This window comes from Peromyscus leucopus, chromosome 23, assembly GCF_004664715.2.
Source record: "Peromyscus leucopus breed LL Stock chromosome 23, UCI_PerLeu_2.1, whole genome shotgun sequence".
Taxonomy (NCBI): domain Eukaryota; kingdom Metazoa; phylum Chordata; class Mammalia; order Rodentia; family Cricetidae; genus Peromyscus; species Peromyscus leucopus.
In genome coordinates, this window is record NC_051082.1 from 38,046,651 (window position 1) to 38,066,119 (window position 19,469).

The 19,469-nt window shown below is 52.9% G+C and overlaps 1 protein-coding gene across 1 annotated transcript in view; it reads left to right on the plus strand.

The window, feature by feature from the left end:
* The window catches only part of Radil (Rap associating with DIL domain), a 62,334-nt gene extending 44,332 nt beyond the window's left edge, over positions 1-18,002 (plus strand). Inside the window, exons 6-15 of the mRNA XM_028887379.2 lie at positions 3,938-4,098; positions 6,433-6,545; positions 6,887-7,124; positions 7,608-7,780; positions 14,024-14,174; positions 15,041-15,231; positions 15,765-16,116; positions 16,863-17,002; positions 17,286-17,425; positions 17,594-18,002. Coding sequence (XP_028743212.1) covers positions 3,938-4,098; positions 6,433-6,545; positions 6,887-7,124; positions 7,608-7,780; positions 14,024-14,174; positions 15,041-15,231; positions 15,765-16,116; positions 16,863-17,002; positions 17,286-17,425; positions 17,594-17,699 — 1,765 coding nt within the window. The 3' untranslated portion in view covers positions 17,700-18,002. The remainder of the gene's footprint in view (positions 1-3,937; positions 4,099-6,432; positions 6,546-6,886; positions 7,125-7,607; positions 7,781-14,023; positions 14,175-15,040; positions 15,232-15,764; positions 16,117-16,862; positions 17,003-17,285; positions 17,426-17,593) is intronic.
* Positions 18,003-19,469: the final 1,467 nt, after the last annotated feature.

Here is a 19,469-nt window from a genome sequence, read left to right on the forward strand (position 1 = left end):
TCCTTTTAAAAAGACTTTCCTATGTAGTTGGGTGTTAGAAACTCCCCTAGTGGTTTCAGTGTTACTCTAAAGTATTAACATCTTAGGTAGGGAAATAAGTTAGTTGACAAAGTGTTGTTGTTTGTTTGTTTTAGTGAGTTCTGTGCATTAAACTCAAACTCAAGTTTGCATGCTTATAGTCCCAGCACTGGAGATGGAGAAACAGGTGAACCCCTGGGGCTCACTGGCCAGTCAGCCTTAGGTCAGTAAGATACCCTTTCTCTAAAAGCAAAATGCGCAGTGCTCTCAAGGAACATTACCTGAGGTGGTTGTCTGATCTACACACACACACACACACACACACACACACACACACCATACTCACATACACATTGCCGGGCAGTGGTCGTGCACACCTTTATTCTCAGCACTCAGGAGGCAGAGCCAGGCAGATCTCTGTGAGTTAGAGGCTAGCCTGGTCTACAGAGTGAGATCCAGGACAGGCTCCCAAAAACAAAACAAAAAAAACAACACCCCCGACACACACATCATACACCCCCCACACCATGCTCACATCCCATAAACACACACACTACACCCCCCACACCATACATCCTACACTTCGACCACACACACACTACACAGCCCACACCATACTCACATCCCACATGTATACCATACACACATATAGACACAGACCACATCACACACACTACACACCCCTACACTAGACTCACATCCCAAACATAAAACACACACACATATGCTCACCACACTGTACACATACTGCACCCACCACACCGTACTCACATCACACACATAACACACACAGAGAACAGATGGACACATTTTTCTGACCCCAAGTCCAAGAGGTGGGTCACCACGCAGCTGCACAAAGTCACCCCAGGATGACATCAGCTAGGAGGGAAACAGTCCACACTGAGGGAGGGGAACCAGAAATAATGATTAGGGGAAAAAAAACAAACACTGGTAAGAAAAAGAACAAAACTAAGTCAAGATAAACACCGATTAGAAATGCAAATTACAGCACAAAGTGCCTTGGGAATAATAGGGCAGGGACTGGAGCAAAACAAGTCATAAAGTGAAAGGCAGGAGGCAGGGAGGCCAAGGCAGAGAAAGAAATGTGAATACTTGTGTGGCGGTTGGGGGGCTAGGGGTGTGTGTGGAGTGTGGGAGTGGTGTGGGTGGTAAGAGGTGTGTGTGTGTGTGTGTGTGTGTGTGTGTGTGTGTGTGTGTGGTGTGGCTATGTGTGTGCTGTTTTGAGAGATGTGTGGAAAGTATAGGGAGGAGGTGGTGATGGTGGTGATGGTGGTGTGTGTGTATGGTGTATGTGTGTGTTGAGGGGGGTAGTGCGTGAACCTGCAGAGAGGTCAGAGGAGGCCATGTCCTTCTCTAGTACTCTGCTTTATTCCCTTGAGATAGTGTCTTTCACGGAGCCTGGAATTTACTAATGTGCATAGGCTGCTGGCCAGCCAGAGAGCTCCCAGGATCCTCCTTGCTTAGGCTGGTTGTTGCTGCCTGGGCTCTCTAGGCAGTGGGATACAGGCTGGTTTACTTCAAAGTGTGGGGCTGCCCACCCCTTTGAGTTTCTGGGGATATTGAGGAAGGCAATGCATTTTGAAAACAAAGTGGAATTGGGTTCTGGACAATCAAATGAATGCTCTTCTGACCATATGTACTTCATATGATCTTCTGTACTTCAGTATGTACGTCAAGCTGGTGTAGAGAACCAACAAGACTCGATGCTGTGCAAGCTAAGTGTGGTGCTAAGCTTGGAGGCCACAGCTGCTAACACTGGAGAGATGGTTGCCAGCCAGCTTCTCCCCACCCCACCCCCAGCCACAGGACAGAGAGGTCACCATTGTTTGTGGACTAAAGTGAAATTAATGGCTAGAGAGAGCCTGGGACAGCAGGGGAGAGTCTGACAGCCCTGGGACAGCAGGACAAAGGCCAGAAACTCCCTCCTGACTCCTTCACATCAGCCCTACTTAGTGCCCAGATGTTTCCATGGGTGTGACTTTTTCCTCTGGAGCCCCAGGCTGTGTAGAACCATCATCAAATGCAGGCACTTGTGGCTCCACAGTCTTCCACTTCGATCTTCTCCAGGCACAGGCTGACTTAGGGGGCCTCGTGCCTGCTTCTGGGCCTGCATATCTGATTGCCCTGTGGTAGGTGGAAAAGCAGCCCCTCAGGACTCCCCCAGTGTGGGACACTGAAGCCACCAGTGAGAGAGCCTGGGACTTTTTCCTCACATGAGGCTAGCCCAAGTCAGATCTTAGGGTGATTCTTCTTAGAGAGTGCACATAGCTGCAGAGGCGCAGACCTAGGTGGGGTGTCCAGCAGATGTGGTCAGATCTTGGGGTGATCCTTCTGAGGGAGTGTGCATGGCTGCAGAGGCACAGACCGAAGTGGGATGGTCCTCAGATGTGGCTGTAGAGGCTTATGGGAGAATCCACCATCCTAAGCCTTAGGGACCCAGGGTGGTGCATTGAGGAGGTGAGGAATTGTTCGGGGCATGATAGTGCCAGCATTTGGAAAGCCAAGGCAGAAGTTCATGGGTTCAAGGCCAGCCTGGACTACATGACAAAATTCTGTCTCAGTAAATAAATAAATAAAATGTGTGCATGTAGACATTTTAGTGAATTGTAAGGGCCCTAGGTGCAGTCCCAAGCTCATAGGGGTCCCAAGAGTCTTGTTAGAACAAAAAAAAGTAGAGGCAAGTCACACTGAAGGATTGACACCCGCACACCTCTTGGGGCTGGTGTGTGAGACCCAGCAGGGGAGATGGATTGGGATGGCCTAGTGTCTGTGAGAGCCAGTCTAGAGCTAGAGAGGCATCAAGGGAAGCAGGGGCCGGTTATAGCCACTGTTCTCTGAAAAGGTGGAAGGCAACAAGCCTAGGATGAATGGAACCTGCCCCTGGCTGGCTATAGGAGGGGTTTGAGCTACCGAGGGACTCACCCTGGTGCCAGGTACCTGTTTGACCAGTGAGTACCTGGTTTTGTTTTCATTTACCCAAAGTAACAGTGCCCCCGTGTGGCTATCACTCCAAACTGCAGAAGGGAGTGTGGGACTGGAAATGTCCTGCTCCCCTCGCAGACCTCAGGAGGTGACCTCCAGTGACTGTGTTCACACTGGAGTTTTCTAATGGTTACCTCTAAGTCTGAAGAACATGTTTTGCTTTCCACCTGATTTCTCATAGTGCCATGGATTGAACCCAGGGCCTTGCACAAGTAGACAGATGATCTACCAGTGAGCTATTCTCAGGCTCTCATTGTAGGCAGGTGCTCTACTGCTGAGCCACACCCTCACTGGGGGATTCTAGGCAGGGGCTCTACCACTGAGCCACACCCCAGCCCCTCACTGGGGGATTCTAGGCAGGTGCTCTACCACTGCCCTACCCGAGCCCTGATTGCTGAGTCTTGATTCATCACCTTCACACATTCCTGACATCCTTCTCTGATAAAATAGTATTAAACTAATCTTAGATAGTTCTGTTAGTCTGTTTCCTCCGAGAACTGCTTTGTTAAAGCTCCTGTTCCTTTGTCTAAATAACACACTTATACTCAAGTTTCTTGTTCCCAAAACCATGGATAGTAAGCCCCCCCCCCCCCCCCCCCCCCCCCCCCCGCACAACACACACACACACTCCTATGTGTATGTGTGTGGTACCTGTAGCAGTCACAGCTGCTCATCATGTGCTTTCAGAAGAAAAGCTGTGGAGGTAGCATTCTAACCAGCATCCTCTCCCTGTGCCTGTGGTGCCTGTGGTGCCTGCATGGCCTTCTCAGTAGATTTTGGGTTCCTGACTTCTCAGGAGTTGTCAGCAACACTTGCTTCTGCTAGTGTCCCATGAGCATGACTGTCCCCATATAGACAGAGCAGGAGACTCCTCATCTGCACCCAGAGTAATCCATTAGTCTTTCTGTCTTGGTAGCCAGGAACCCATCTCCTGGGCTAGCTTCCCCATGGCCGACCTGGTTCCTGACCTTCAACATATCCTGTTTTGGATGTCAAACTCCATTGAACTCCTGTACTTCATCCAGCAGAAATGCCCACTGTACATGCAGAACATGGAGGAGGAGCTGGATGTCACAGGTATGGCCTTTGCGGTGCCCCAAGCCCAGCACCGTCTTCAGTGGGCATGGCGGTGGCTTTGTGCACGTGTCTATACAGGGTGAAGCTTTCTTGACCCCAGGCCAGGCATTTGGGATCACACATGAGGCCAGCATCAGTGGCTTAGGCTGTCCTGATGTCCCTAGGGCCTGCCATATGACACTTCGCTGGTCCATATCGTCTCGTGTCCCATGCACACTGTAACATGTTCTGTTCTGCTTGTCAGAGGCTGAAGATGTGCACAGGTCACTTTGAGGGGACATGTGGGCATACAGTTCACCAAGTGAGGGCTTTAGAGATGCATCCTTATTCCAGAAAGGAAGAGTGCTGCCAATCATAGCTGTAAGATGGTAGGGCACATAATTTCAGAGATGGAAATATGGGCAGCATGCCTTAAATTAGCATTTCCAAATACTCTAATTCCCAAAATACTCCAGGAGAGATGGTTCTGCTGAGGGGGGCGTGGGGTGGGGTGGGGGCTCTATGAAGGGGACGTTCTGAGCTGTGCTGGGGAGGTGACTTGGTTGGTAAAGTGCTAGTTGTACAAACATGAGGACCCAAATGCAAGCCAGGGGTGGTGGTGCGTCCTTGTCACCCCCACACTTGTAATCCTGGAAGACAGGAGGCTCCCTGGGGCTCACTGGCCAGCCAGCCTAAACAGTGAGCCCCAGACCCCAGGGAGAGACCCTGTCTGAAAAAACCAAGGCGGATGGCCCCCAAGGAATGGACACTGGAAGTTGTTTTCTGGTCTCCAGACACAGAATTGCTCAGAAAAAAGGAGGGTAGCTCAATTAGTAAAGTTCTTACCATGAAAATAGGAGGCCCTTAATTCCATACCTGCCCCCCCCCATAGACAGCCAGTCCTGGTGGAAGATGCTTGTAATCCCAGTGTTGGGGGAGTGGAGATGGGTGGATCCCTGGGGCTCATTGCAAGTTCTAGGCCGAGAGAGAGACCCTCTCTCAGAAAACAGGGTGGTCGGCTCCTGAGGAAAGGCATCAGAGGATGACCTCTGGCCTCCATGTGCACAGGCACATGTGCACCTACACATGACCCCCCCCCCACACACACACACACACACACACACCAGAGAAATAAATAAAAGGTGCTGGTGTGAGGCCAGGCCTTGAGGCAGTTTCACTGAGGACTGTGTGTCTGCTGAGGACTTTGTGGGTCTGGAGACAGCCCGGGAGGGTCTGACAAGCCAGGAGCCCATGATGACTGCAGTGGGTCCCATGTCCTGACCATGCCCCTGGGGACCTGGGACCAGAGCTTTGCTTTGCTGTGACATCAAAGCTGCTCCCTCTCCTTGTGTCAGTGGGGACTTTGGGCTCCTCAGGCCTATCCCCTTGCCACTGAAGGCCCGAGTTGTTGTGGGAGCAGTAGGACCCTGGGGCTTTATGCCCTTGGTTCCCATCTCAGGTGTATGCCTGGAACGTCTCAGACCCACACCTGAGTGCTGTGGACTGAGGCCTGCTGGCTCTTCCCATCAGCCTGCTCTCTGCCCTCACAGCCTGGAGAGGTGAATCTGGATCTTCAGGCTGTTAGTCAGCAGCCCTCCAGGCCTGGGGTCGAGTGTGCGGCACCGTGGGCTTCCCCGTCGTTTTTGTCTTGTTGTTCATTGTCGTTTTGGTTTGGTGTTGACACAAGGTCTCACCGTGTAGCCCTGCCTGGCCTGGAACTCGGTGTGTAGACCAAGGTGACCTCAGACTCATGGGGATTTGTCTGCTTCTGCCTCCCGTTCCTGGGAGGTTTCCATTTTCTTGAGAGAGTGTTTTGACTCCACAACCCTGTGACAGTTCCCAGGGGCTGCTGGACAAGCCTTCTGACCTGTGTCGTTAAACAGTTGACCTTCAGGGCTGGATTGGACTTGCTGCAGTGGGATAGCCAGTTCCGGTGGGGAACCCACTCAGGAGACTGAGGCAGGACAAGTGTAGGTTCAAGACTAATCTGGACTGCAGAGTGAGTCATGGCCAGGCTCGGCACCTTTTCTTGAAAAATAAATAAATAAATAAATAAAGCCCAGTGGTAGAGGCCTGCATGCCGTGGAGAGGAAGAAATGGAGAAGGTGGGAGGAAGACGACCTGTGCTCTGTCTCTGTCTTAGTAACATGGAGACATGTAAACATACGAGTCTGGTCTCCTGCTCTGACTGCCCAGGGTGACTGCCTGCCTGGGCCAGATTTGGGATTGCCATCCTTCTAAAGCCAGATGGGGGTGTTGGTGTGCCAGCAGAGCCCTCCGAAGGGAACTAGCCAGATGGTGGGTCCACATGTGCAGGCTGTTCTAGTGACCCTCCTTTTGTGGCCCCCTCTGCAGGTTCCAAGGAATCACTGTTCTCCTGCACACTGACGGCCAGCGAGGAGGCCATGGCAGCCCTGGAGGAGGTGGTGCTCTATGCTTTCCAGCAGTGTGTGTATTACCTCTCCAAGGTGTGTGCTGCCGCCATGAGGGCCTGGGGACAGACAGGAGGGAAGGGACCGGGACAAGCCCTCTTCAGCAGCCACTGGTTCCACTCTGGCCCTGGGTGTGTCCCTTTCTCAGGAGTGCCACACGGTACAGCCAAGGGTCATCGGTCATGGTGCCTTTTACAGCACTGCTAGGTGACTGCCATGTCCGGCCTGTTTGTCCCTGCAGCTCCTGTCCCTGCTTCTGTCAGGTCCAGGGGCAGCTGCTATTGCCTAAGGCTGGAACAGGAGCTTGTTAGGTTGGGGACTCCTGGGTCAGTTCCAGCATCCCTGTAAGTGGCTCTTGGGGTTCTCTCTCCTGGCAGTGCCTGTATGTCTGCCTCCCGGCCCTCTTGGAATGCCCTCCATTTCAGACAGAGCGCAGGGAGAGCTGGCGCTCAGGCCCCGCTCTGCCTGAGGAGCTCCGGCGCGTCGTGTCAGTGTTCCAGGCCACCTCGGACCTCCTGAAGCAGCTGCACATGCATCCTGAGGTGGCCTCCCAAATGATTGCTTATCTCTTCTTCTTCTCTGCCACACTGCTCCTCAACCAGCTGCTGGACAAGGGTGAGTGATGCTGGGGGCTGGGAATGTGCTCCAAGGGAACACTGCTGTGCTCAAGTCCCAGGGTGGACAAAAGCTCAGAGCATGCCTTGTATGCTGCTCCAGTCCCTGCCAGCAGCCTGCAGAGGGGCCAGACTGAGACCGCTTTACAAGGCTGCACTGACGCTGACCCGTGGCCCTGCCTTACTGAGTTGCTGTTTCTCCATTACCGACTGGGGCTCTGGGTATCTAACAGGGTCCAGCCACAGCATGAGCCTGTTGCCACATTGACAGGATGATGTAGGGCAGGAGGGGTGGGATGTTGGCTGTCACAGCCCCTCTTGCCTTGTACCTGTCTCCTTCATCTCTTTCTACTTCTGCCCCAGAGAGGGCATGGCTAGTTGGCATTGCCTGGGACACTGAGATGAGGTGTTGACGTGGCCTGGAGAGGGAGAATGTGCTTTGGGGACCCTGCTGTGTGGGTCTCATCCTTTCTTCCCTCTCCAGGGCCCTCTCTGAGTTGCTTCCATTGGCCCAGGGGTGTCCAGGCCTGTGCCCGACTGCAGCAGTTCCTAGAGTGGGCCAGGAGCGCTGGCCTCGGAGCGCCTGCTGAGCGCTTCTTTCGGAAGCTGTCCTGCACCCTGCATTTGCTGGCCACTCCCAGTGCTCAGCTCGTCCAGGTAGGAGGGTCCCCCAGGACAAGTGCAAAGAAGGGCATGTAACGCCGGGTGGTGGTAGAGCCAGGCAGATCTCTGTGAGTTTGAGGCCAGCCTGGTCTACAGAGGGAGTTTCAGGAAAGGCTCCAAAAGCTACACAGAGAAACCCTGTCTTGAAAAACCAAAAAAAAAAAAAAAAAAAAAGGACGGGCATGTGACCCTAGGGTCCCTGACTTACAAACCAAGTTCAGGTGGCCTGGACTCTGCACCCCGAAAACCTCACATACTCCCTAGGTAATTCATGGAGTTGCTTAGCTCCTCAAATGTCCCTGTCCACACCAGGCTGGGTAATCTCACAGGTGTCTATGGGAGGTTCCTGGGCCCTGTACTGGTCGCTCTGTGTAGCAACGGTCACTCTGCAAGTGTGACCAAGATGAGAAGGACATGATCTATGTCCTCACTGGGCCCAGTCTAATCAGACAGATCCATCGAGTGGGCCAGACAATTGGGTGGGAGGAGAGAGAGGGCCCAGCTCACAGTGGCTGCTATCAAGAGCCTGGGACTTTGGTAGCGTCTAAAAGCTAGGACAGTCCCAGCCCAGCCAGCCCAGTAACACAGCCTCATTCCCGCACCCATGAGGAGATGAACTCAGAACAGAAGTGGGGAACTGGGTCTTCCCCTAGAGCAGTGCTTCTCAACCTTCTAACACTGCGCCCCTTTAATACAGTTCCTCATGTGCTGACCCCCAGCCATTTTATTGCTATAATTTTGCTACTGTTATGAATCATAATGTAGATATTTTTGTAGATTGAGGTTTGCCAAAGCAGTCGTGACCTACAGGTTGAGAACCACTGCCCTAGACCCCCCCCAGTCAGCCTTGTTGGATTGAACCTTACATTGCTCCGTCCTCAAGGTTATGGTCTACCACCACAGAAATAGAAGACTAGGTTCTCACCCTCTGCCTCCATACGTGGTACCTTCTTCCTCAGGGCATTTGTCCCGATGGCTGATTGTTTCTTCTCCTGTGTGGACCACTGACCTTTCCCTGAGATGGTGAACATCCATGGGGACGGGGGTGGGGCAGTCCAGCATTAAATCTGCCCTTCGTTGTCCAGGAACATGTGTTCAAAGCTCACTGGGTAACATGGCTCTATTGTCAGCCCCAGGCAAAGCCCTGAGCAGGCTTGGGATAGCCAGCTGATCAAAAAGAGTAGTCCCACCAGATGTGGTAGCTCATGCTTATAATCCCAGCACTGTAGAAGCAGAAGCAGGATTGTTGCAAGTTTCTGGCTAGCCTGGACTACATAGTGAGTTCCAGGCCAGCCTGAACTACATGTGGAGATCTTATCTTTAAAAAAAAGTTAAAAAAGAAAAGAAAAAGATATTCTTTCTGCAGACTCTCAGCGGTGTGTCTCAGCACCACTGACATTGATGACAGTGGCTGCTGTTTATCATTGAGACTCTGGTGTCACGCTCGAGTGCACAGCAGTTGGCTGATTGGGCAGCACCCTGCAAAAGCAAAGCCGAGGTGGCACAGTGAGTGTGCAGTGGAGCCGGGGTTCCCGACGTGACTCCCCGTGTTCTTTGTCCACTCAGCAAGTACTAAAAATGCCCTCTGCTTTTAAAATTCTACTTATTTGTGTGTGTGTGTGCGTGTGTGCGTGCGCACACGCGCGCACATACACTTGTACACAGTGAGTGTGTGAAGTTCAGAGGACAACTTGCTAGATAGAGTCTGTTCTCAACTTCCACCGTGGGGGCCCAGGGATGGAACTCAGGTCAATGACGAGAGCCTTTTTTACCTGCTGAGACATTTCATCAGGCCCAGATGAAATGTGCTTTACACAAAGTTGACAATGTTGGTTTTGAAAACTGGTTTAATTATTTTCATTACAAAGTGAAAAATTTACCATAGAAAACTCAGGTGTCTAGACATGTCTGGCAACCAGACCATGTGAATTTAGTTTGCTTCCTCCCAAAATATCACTGTTTTAGTTAGGGTTACTGTTGCTGTGGTAAAACACCAAAACAACTTGGGGAGGAAAGTGTTTATTTGGCTGATACTTCCATATTGCTCTTCATCGTGGAAGAAAGTCAGGTTAGGAACTTAAACTGGGCAGGAACCTGGAGGCAGGAGCTGATATAGTGGTCACGGAGGGGTGCTACTTCCTGGCTTGCTCATCATAGCCTGCTCAGCCTGCTTTCTTATAGAACCCAGGACCACCAGCCCAGGAATGGCACCACCCACCATGGGCTGGGCCCTCCCCCATCAATCACTAAGAAAATGCCCTGCTGCTGGATCTTATGAAGGCATTTTCTCAATTGAAGTTCCCTCCTTTCAGATAACTCTAGCCCGTATCAAGGTGACATAAAACTAGCCAGCACAATCACTGTCTTAGTTAGGGTTTCTGTTGCTATGAAGAGACACCATGACCATGGCAACTCTATAAAGGAAAACATTTAATTGGAACTGGTTTACAGTTTCAGAGGTTTATTAGTTCATTATCATCATGGCAGGAAGCATGGCAGCGTGCCAGAAGACATGGTGCTAGAGAAGGAGCTGAGAGTTCTACATTCAGACCAGCAGGCAGCAGGAAGAGAATGCCCCACTAGGCCTGGCTTGAGCATCTGAGACCTTAAATCCCACCCCCAGTTACACAGTTCCTTCAACAACGCCTTACCTACTCCAACAAGGCCACACCTCCTAATAGTACTATTCCCTATGAGCATTTTTTTTTCAAATCATCACAATCACTAAGCATTTTTTATTTTCTTTAGCAGTACTGGAGATGGAAGCCAGGACCCTGTGCATGCTAGGCAAGTGTTAACCACTGAATCATGCACACAGCCCCTCACTGGGGGATTCTAAGCAGGTGCTCTACCACCGAGACATCCCCCTCCCCCTTTAGGCAGGTGTTCTAACCACTGAACCATGCCTTCAGCCCTCAAAGATATTTCGATAAGTACAGCCCTTGGATGGATTGACCTGGGGAGAGCCTACCCTTTTTCAGAGAGTGGCTTGCATAGCCCAATGAAATTCAAAGTCCTCTTGATGAAGGACTAGAAAACCACTGAAGGGACAGAGGCATGGATCTGCAGTAGGGAATCGTAAAGAGCTGAACGGGAGGTCTGCCTGCTGGACCCACTTATGTGAGAACACACACACAACTAAAAATAATAATAAAAAAAGGAAAATGATGGGCTGGGATGTAGCTCAGTGGTCAAGTGCTTGCTTAGTTCATGCAGTACTCGGGGCTCCATCCGAGGTCCAGGATCATCAGTTGCTTTGTGTGGATGAAGTCTTTCGTGGTTATTCGGCATGTGAGAGTCTGCAGGGCCGGGAGTGAGCCTCAAGAGCAAGAGCCACAGCTGACCCTCTGCCCTCTGTTGAGCTGGAGTTGTGAAGCAGAGCTCATGCTTTGGGCTCCTGAGACTCCGCTCCCATGGTGAGCTTACTAACTCAGTGAGGCTAGAGAGGTCACTGGGTGGTTACTCTTGTTATGTTGGCTCCAGACCATTCTTGGGGCTGGTCACAGGGCGTTCCCTTGAGAAAAACTGAGTTGTGTATTTTAGATTTGTTCAGCTTCGTGTGTGTGTGTGTGTGTGTGTGTGTGTGTGTGTGTGTGTGTGTGTAGGTCAGAGGACAGCCAACTTTGAATGTCATTCTTCGGGTGCCTTTCACCTTTTGTTTGAGATAGGGTGTCTCCCTGGCCTGGCACTGGCACTTAGGTAGGCTAGGCTAGTTGGCCAGTGAGCTTCAGCAATCTGCCTTATCTTCCCAGAGGCAGGGATTCTGTACCCCACACCTGGATGTTTCCATGGATTCTGCTAATCCATCTCAGCTCCTCATGCTTGTGAGGCAAATGCTTGAGCCTGGCCATCTCCCCAGTCTGAGGTCTGTGTGAGTTCTGAATGAGGGCTGCATGCAGAAAGGAAGCAGCTCTGGCTCCCAGGCTCTTAGCTGCTCTTGTCTGCACGGCTGGGTGCCTGACCATTTCTTGCCACATTGAGTCCTGGAGCCACATGAGACCTAGAGGCCCACTGTGAAGACTGCAACCCAGGCACCTGCTGGAACCTCTGTGGGATAGAGGGCAGGGTGTGACAAGTGACAAGCTTGTTCTGCCAAGAGCCAGGTAGCAGGTGTTTTAGTCTTGCTGTCCACACAGCATCTATCCATATTCTTCATGGTCAATGCTTCTAAACTCTCTAAAAAGAAAATATCCTTAGTCTGAGGGTTTTATTCAAATTTGCCTTGGACTAGCCAGCAAAAAGCAACTGCAAAGGAAGAGATTATTTTTATCCTCATGAAGGTAAGAGAAGAAATAGTGTTCATAAATAATAGTGTATCTGTAGAATAGCAAGGAGATTTCTTAGGACCAGGCACAGTGACACACCCTTTTTAATTCCTGTACTCTAGAGGCTGAGGCAGGAAGATCATGAGTTCAAGGCAAGCCTTAGCTTCATAAAGGGATCCTGTCCTTTTAAAACAGTTTAGCAAAGACTCATTTTTATTTAGTATATGTGTGTCAATATAGGTAAGTGAATGCCATGTGTGTGTGTGCCCACAGAAGAGTGCACTGGCTCTCCTGGACCTGAAATTACTGCTGGTTGTGAGCCATCTGATGTGGGTACTGGGAACCGAACTTGGACCCTTTGGAAGAGCAGCAAGCACAGTTAACAGCTGAGGCATCTCTCCAGCCCCATTAATTTTGTTTTTGTTTTTTGAGACAGGGTTTCTCTGTAGCTTGGAGCCTGTCCTGGAACTTGCTCTGTAGACCAGGCTGGCCTCAAACTCACAGAGATCCCTCTACCACTGCCTGGCCCATTGTTTTTTTTTTTTTAAATTACATTTGTTTGTTTATTGTGTCTGAGTATGTATAGGCAAATGTACAGTTGGCGGTCAGAGGACAACTTGTAGGAGTTGGTTCTCTCTCCACCATGTGAGTCTTGGAGCTTCCACTCAGGTCATCAGGTGACAGGTCATCAGGTGACAGGTCATCATCAGGTGACAGGCACTTGTACTGTCTGAGCTATCTGGCTGGTTCAGGACTCTGTCTGAATAAACAAAAGCAAGCAAGAGTTCTTGTAAATTAAAACTACAGGAGCAGAAGAAAAAGGCCCACTGGCAGGATAGGAAGTTTAAAAATGGAGGAAATCTGCCCAAAAGTGCTGCCCAAACACCAGAGAGCAGAACACAGGGAGGAGCCGGGGAAGATGTGATTCATGGCTGGTTCCCTCCCTGACAACCTGGGGACAAACCACAGAAGTGGGAGGGAGGCATCAAAAAGAAACAACCCCTCCCCCGTGGAGTCTGGGGCTTGAGGGTGTGTACAGGGGCTGCCAGTAAGAATGTGGTCCTGGGGTCAGTTCCTGTCCCTCACCCGACAGGCCTGCGGCCCTGGCTGTCCCTGGGGCATAGATTCTGGATGGCCACAGCCCAGGCTTGTGGCTGTTGGCAGGAAAATTAAGCCATGGAGAGAGAGGAAGAAAAGACAGGAAAACTAAAGCCAGAGAAGCAGGTGGTGGGAGGCCGCAGACTGGCCTAACCTGACCCCAAGGGACAGGGACAGTCTGGAGCCTCTGGAGCAGAATAATACAAGATAGGGCTCTGAGAAGGGAAACTTGGTTTTTTTTTGTTGTTGTTGTTTGTTTTTTTTTTTTGTTGTTGTTGTTGTTGTTTTTTGTTTCCAAGACAGGGTTTCTCTGTGTAGCCCTGGCTGTCATGGAACTGGCTTCAGACTTGTTACGTATGGCTGGGCTTGAACTCCTGATCCTCCTGTCCTCACCTCCTGCGAGTGCTGGAGTTACAAGTGGGCACCACTGTGCCTGGCTGTCCCTTTGTTTTGTCTTAAGAGAGCGTTCCCTACCCTGAGCTCAGTCAGATCTGAGAGCGCCTAGATGAGCTGTTTCCATCTGCTCAGTGTTTCCTCCCCCTCCCTCATTCCCTGTCTGTCTGTTACACGGCATACATGTCCCATTCCCCTCCCCCTTGCTCCCTCCTTTTCATTCTCCCTGGGTTTCTAGAACGAGAGTCTCACTTTGTAGCCCAGGCCAGCCTCGTCACTGTGTGTGTCTTCTGCCCCACCCCTCACTGACCTCCTTGCTGGCTGCACTGCCCCCCCACCTGCCCTGGAGTGAAAAGACCAGGGGGAGGGCCTAGAACCCTGCCCTAGAACAGAAGGATGGAGGAGGGACTCTCCTGGGGTCTGTGGGCAAGGCACTGCCTCATGCTCCTGGAGGCCTTTGACCGGAGCTCCTTGTCCCCAGATGAGCTGGGCCACCCTGCGGGCCACATTCCCTGCCCTGAACCCTGCTCAGCTGCACCGGCTGCTGACTCAGTACCAACTGGCCTCTGCCATGGGCCCTATGAGCGCCTGGGAGCCAGGAGCCCAAGACAGCCCTGAGGCTTTCCAGTCAGGTGAGTCTTCCCAGCGGCCAAGCTTGGGCAGAGGTAGGGGGTGGTGGGGAGACTGCCAAGCTCAAGCTCAGAAAAGCACCGGAGCAGCCCACTGAGGTGGGCACACAGGAGCCCCTGCTACCTGGCACCTCCACCCAGGGTCCTACTGTGCCCCTGTCTCAGGGCTTCAGACTAGGGCCCAACTGGCACCCATCAGGACATGAACAGTGTGTGTATGTGTGTGTGGGGGGGGGTTTCAAACCCTCTGGAGACATTCCTGTGAGCACACGTGCTGTCCACACACACGCACATGGGCATGCCCTGGTGCATTTATGTGTACATGTGAATTTCAGTTTGTTAGTTACACACATCTTCCTTCATAAACATGCATTCACAGTGTGTAAACAAAAAGTGCAGGCTGGTAAACAGTAGGCTGTGGTGTACGTAAGGGCTTCCCACTGTCTTCCTGTTACCTGGCCACCACTGGCTGGCCTGGGCCCAGAGGACGCCTCAAAACAGCACTCTTGGCTCCACCTGATCCCACTGGGTCCCTCCCAATTTACCAGTTGGCATCAGAGCACTCCCCCAAACCCATGCACCAAGCTCTGTGCTGAGAGCTCAGAGCTGGCATCCCAGAAAGGTTCCTGCCTCCATCCCCATCTAGGATCTGCACATATTAACTTCCCAGTGTACATGTATGTGTGTCCTAGTGATACACAGGTATGCGTGGGCTCTGCTCGGTCTCTACAGCCTCGTCAGAATTCAGAGACTAGGCTGGGACTCATCCTGCTGAGCTCTTGCTGTCTCATGTCCTCCGTGGGTGGGTGAGGACCTAAGGTGGAGGGAGGAGAGGCCAGATCCCAGCACCCCCACTCTCTCCACTGCAGAGAACATCTTGGAGTCCTATGAAAACCCACCCCCCATCGTTCTGCCGAGCCAGGGCTTCCAAGTGGACCTGGAGGCCAACTGCCTGGAGGACAACCTTTACCAGCACCTGCTCTACATCCGCTACTTCCTGTGGGGACTGAGGGGCCAAGCCAGCCCTGACAGTGGGCCTGCCCGGCCTGAGGGCATCGAGGTAGGGTAGGGCAGGGATGTTGGTGGGGGGCCTGGGTCACTCAGAGCAGCCTGTGGCTGTAGCCGTGAACTGAACTGAGACAAGCTTCGCTGACTGTTGGCAGAAGCAGGCACAGGTTGTCTAGAGTGGGCTGAGGGATGCAGCAGGTATGACCAAGAGATTTCGGGGCTCCATCTGAGCTGAAGGTTTGCAAATGTCTTCACTCATTCTTTGTGCCTGGCATGGCCTGGCTGGACCCATGTCCTCTACGGTGAGGGTGGCTTGTCTGTTTTCTCTATTCTTCACAGGGAGGCACCATAGGTGCCTGGTCTGTCCCCTTCTCAGGGCCTCAACTTTTTTTTTTGTTTGTTTGTTTTTTCAAGACAGGGTTTCTCTGTGTAATTTTGGCACCTTTCCTGGATCTCACTCTGTAGCCCAGGCTGGCCTCGAACTCACAGAGATTCACCTGCCTCTGCCTCCTGAGTGCTGGGATTAAAGGGGTGCGCCACCACTGCCCGGCTAGGGCCTCAGCTTTTGCCCACCTCTCTTTCCAGGGCCTGTACCACACCATTCCTGAGGGGCATCCGGAAGGCCATGGCTGCCCCCTGGCTAAGAGAGATTCAGGCAGAGGAGCTGTTGAAGCTGTCCCTGCCCATTCTCTTCCTGTCACTGGAGCTCCCTGGGCACAGGGCCCTCCTGGAAGACAGCCTACTCGAGGGGACCGCAGGGGCTCGCAGAGCGGCTCTCTGCACACTGACTCCTCCTGCCTGCTCACCCCTCCCAGCACGCCGCTGGGCCTGCAGCCCGGAGGCCCCGGCTGGCCAGAGCCCAGCGGCCTCTGTGGAAAAGCACTCCTTGAGGGGCAGAGGAATGGACCAGGCGGCCCTGCCGGTGTGGGTCTAGAAGGTGAGGTGTGGGTCTTCTTGGGCTGTTCTATCAGCTGCTGATCAGCATGCTCCTTACCACCTGTTTGGGATAATAGGGGCAGGTGGGGGCATGTGCACCTATGTTTGAGCACATACAGATGCGTATGTGTGCACAGTAGGGCCCACCTGGCTCATGAGGACTCTTACCATTGTATCCTTGATGTTCCGTCAAGTCTGACGGCACCCTGGCATTGGACACTCGATGGAGCAGGACAAGGCAAGCTGCCTGCTCAGGTTCTGGGGCCGAAGCTCAGAACCGTTAGGTCAGGCACTGTCCTGAGATCCCCACTCAGACACATGCTCTGTTGAGAGAGAGGCGCAGGACCTTAGGGTGGGCCTCTGTTAGCCTGGAGTCCGAAGCAGGGTCTGGACACAGTGGAGGAGGCCTCAGGGAGGATGGACTTACAGTCGCATCCTGGTGTGGGGGCATGGGGGGGAGGGGGAGGAGAGTAGGGCATTGAAGAGGTGGCAGGGAAGCTAGGCTGCCCATAGGCATTGGGTCCATGGCCTCAGGATAATGTCCTGTTGAGTCGCCTGTCCCTTCCCAGGCTTGCTGTCGTGTTCTGTCCAGCTGGTGTCTTCCTGGGGCTCCAGGAGCACTTGCCATGCTGTCATGAGGGGCATCTCTGTATCTCCCAGAAGTCCCCGGTGTCCTGACTCTGGGGATGAGTGCTGGCCCCCAAACCCACGGACCCCTTATCCCTCCCTTCTTCTCTGCCCACCCAGGAGACACTGTTCAGGCTGCTGCTGAACCTCCTGCCGAAGCCTCCAGCCCCAGCTCCAGCACGGAGGACTTCTGCTATGTGTTCATGGTGGAGCTCGAGCGAGGCCCCTCGGGGCTGGGGATGGGCCTGATTGATGGGATGGTGAGGACCCCTAGACTTCAGCTCTCTTCCCGTACTTGTAGACCCTTCCTCTCCAGTTTGACCATAGTCGGGGCCAGTGAGAAATGCCTGAGTTGCTTCATGGGCCCGCCTTTGGGAGCACTGATGGGCCCAGGGCTTCCCTGTGGGACACACAGGGACCGTAATCTGTGAGCTGGCTAGTTCCAAGCGTGTTCACGGGGAGGGCTGTGCAGTACAGGGTCTTTACTGGGGAAAGCACATGTTAGCAGCAGCGCAGTATCCTGAGGCCCCTGCTTCTTCCCAGCACACACCTCTGGGGGCCCCAGGACTCTACATACAGACCCTGCTTCCTGGGAGCCCCGCAGCATCTGATGGGCGTTTGTCACTGGGGGACCGAATCCTGGAAGTGAACGGCAGCAGCCTGATGAATGTCAGCTATATGAGGTATGTGCCACGCCTGGCCTGCACCACAGGACCAGAGAGGGGTCGGGGACACAAGCAAGCCAGTCCTGCATCCAGGGGAGAGCGGGGGTGGGGTGGGGGTGGGGGGAGGCAGAGACCAGGCTGCTGCTGGCTCCTCTGCGTCATCTTCACCTCTTTCCTTGATTTCAGGGCAGTAGATCTGATCCGACATGGAGGCAAGAAGATGAGATTTCTGGTTGCCAAGTCTGACGTGGAAACAGCCAAGAAAATTCGCTTCCGCAAGCCCCCCTCCTAATAGACCAAAGGACCCTTGCCCCCAGCGCCTGCTTCCTGTATCCTCACCAGGTGCCACCAACACCTGCCCGCTGCGCCCCCCACCTAAGCCCCCCACTCCCCAGTCTAGCCAATCCTGGGTTTTAAAGTTGACTTCACTATGTTGTGGCCTCACGTTGAGGACACCTGTTGATAGTGTACATCTTAGTGTATATTTATTTATATGACAGATGACACTAAGTTGTGACATTTCCTACAGAGCTTTTATGTTTAAAGACTTTAATGGAGAATTGAGACTCAATAAACTATCTTTCGTATTCTTACAGTGAGGATGCAGGATCTGCATTGTGGGTAACACTGGGTAACACTGAGGGAAGCCAGTGGTTCTTGTGACCAACCCTTCTTGCCCAGCCAGCATAGGTGAAGCCTTGAGTGGCCCTAATACAGATTGTGATAGATATAGTTCCCCACTGCTTCTGGTTCTGGGGATTAAACCCAGGGCTCTTGATGTGTTAGGCAGATGCTCTACCACTGAGCCACACCCAGCCCCTCACTGGGGGATTCTAGGCAGGTGCTCTACCACTGAGCCACACCCCAGCCCCTCACTGGGGATTCTAGGCAGGGGCTCTACCACTGAGCCACACCCCAACCTCACTGGGGGATTCTAGGCAGGTGCTCTACCACTGAGCCACACCCCAGCCCCTCATTGGGGATTCTAGACAGGATCTGTACCACTGAGCCACACCCCAACCTCACTGGGGGATTCTAGGCAGGTGCTCTACCCCTGGGCCACACCCCAACCTCACTGGGGGATTCTAGGCAGGTGCTCTACCACTGAGCCACACCCCAGCCCCTCACTGGGGATTCTAGGCAGGTGCTCTATCCCTGGGCTACATCCCTCAGCCCCTCTTTTTATATTTTGTTTTGCAACAGTCTCACTGAGTTGCCCAGTTTGGCGCCTCGCTCTGTAGCCCAAGCAGACTGTGAGCTTTCTACCTTCCTGCCTCAGCCTCCTGGGCAACTGGGATCGCATGCCTGCTCCCCTGAGCTAGGCTGTGGAAGGGATTATTTGACTGACCCTCTACCCCAGGACTGCAGCTCCCCTGAAGCCAGGAAAGAAGAAGCACAAGCCCGTGTGGCCCGGTCCTTTGGTCCTTTCTGTGACTGGCCCAGGCCGGTGTGGAGCTCCCTGTGGAGGAGGTGGTACGGGGCGGCTCCCCACCCACTGTAGTCTGGTTTCAGCCATCCGCTTCGGGGCTTACAGTGGGATCCCTGTGCCTGTCTCCATTTTAAATCACTGCTTAGTATCTCTCCAAAGAAAGGCGTCTACAGGCCTGGAGAAGCCGGATGATTGAGCCAGCCTTGAGCCCTCCCTCCCTGCCCAAATGACTTCTGCTCTTCCCCACTTGTCACTTGTCACCAAAGCAGGAAGTTCAATGTGGACACTTAAGATTTTCTTCCCTGGCCCACGTCCCTCTACACTGTTGGGAAGCCAGCCTCCTCCTCCAGCAGGGTCTGGGTATACTGGGATAGCAGCTGGCACATGCCCACACCGGGTGTGAACAAACTTGGCCCCGCTCGACATCTTCAGTGGGGTCAGCAGCTCTATCCATGTCCTTGGTGTGCACAGAGCCAGTGGGAGAACTTGGCCAGGTCCTCGTCTTTTAAGAGTTTGGGGAGTGTGTGTGTGTTTACACACGCATGTGCACAGCACGTGTTGACATAAGGAGACAACCTCAGTTGTCAGCCCCGCCTCCCCCTTGTTTCAGACAGGATGTTTTTCTGTTGTTTG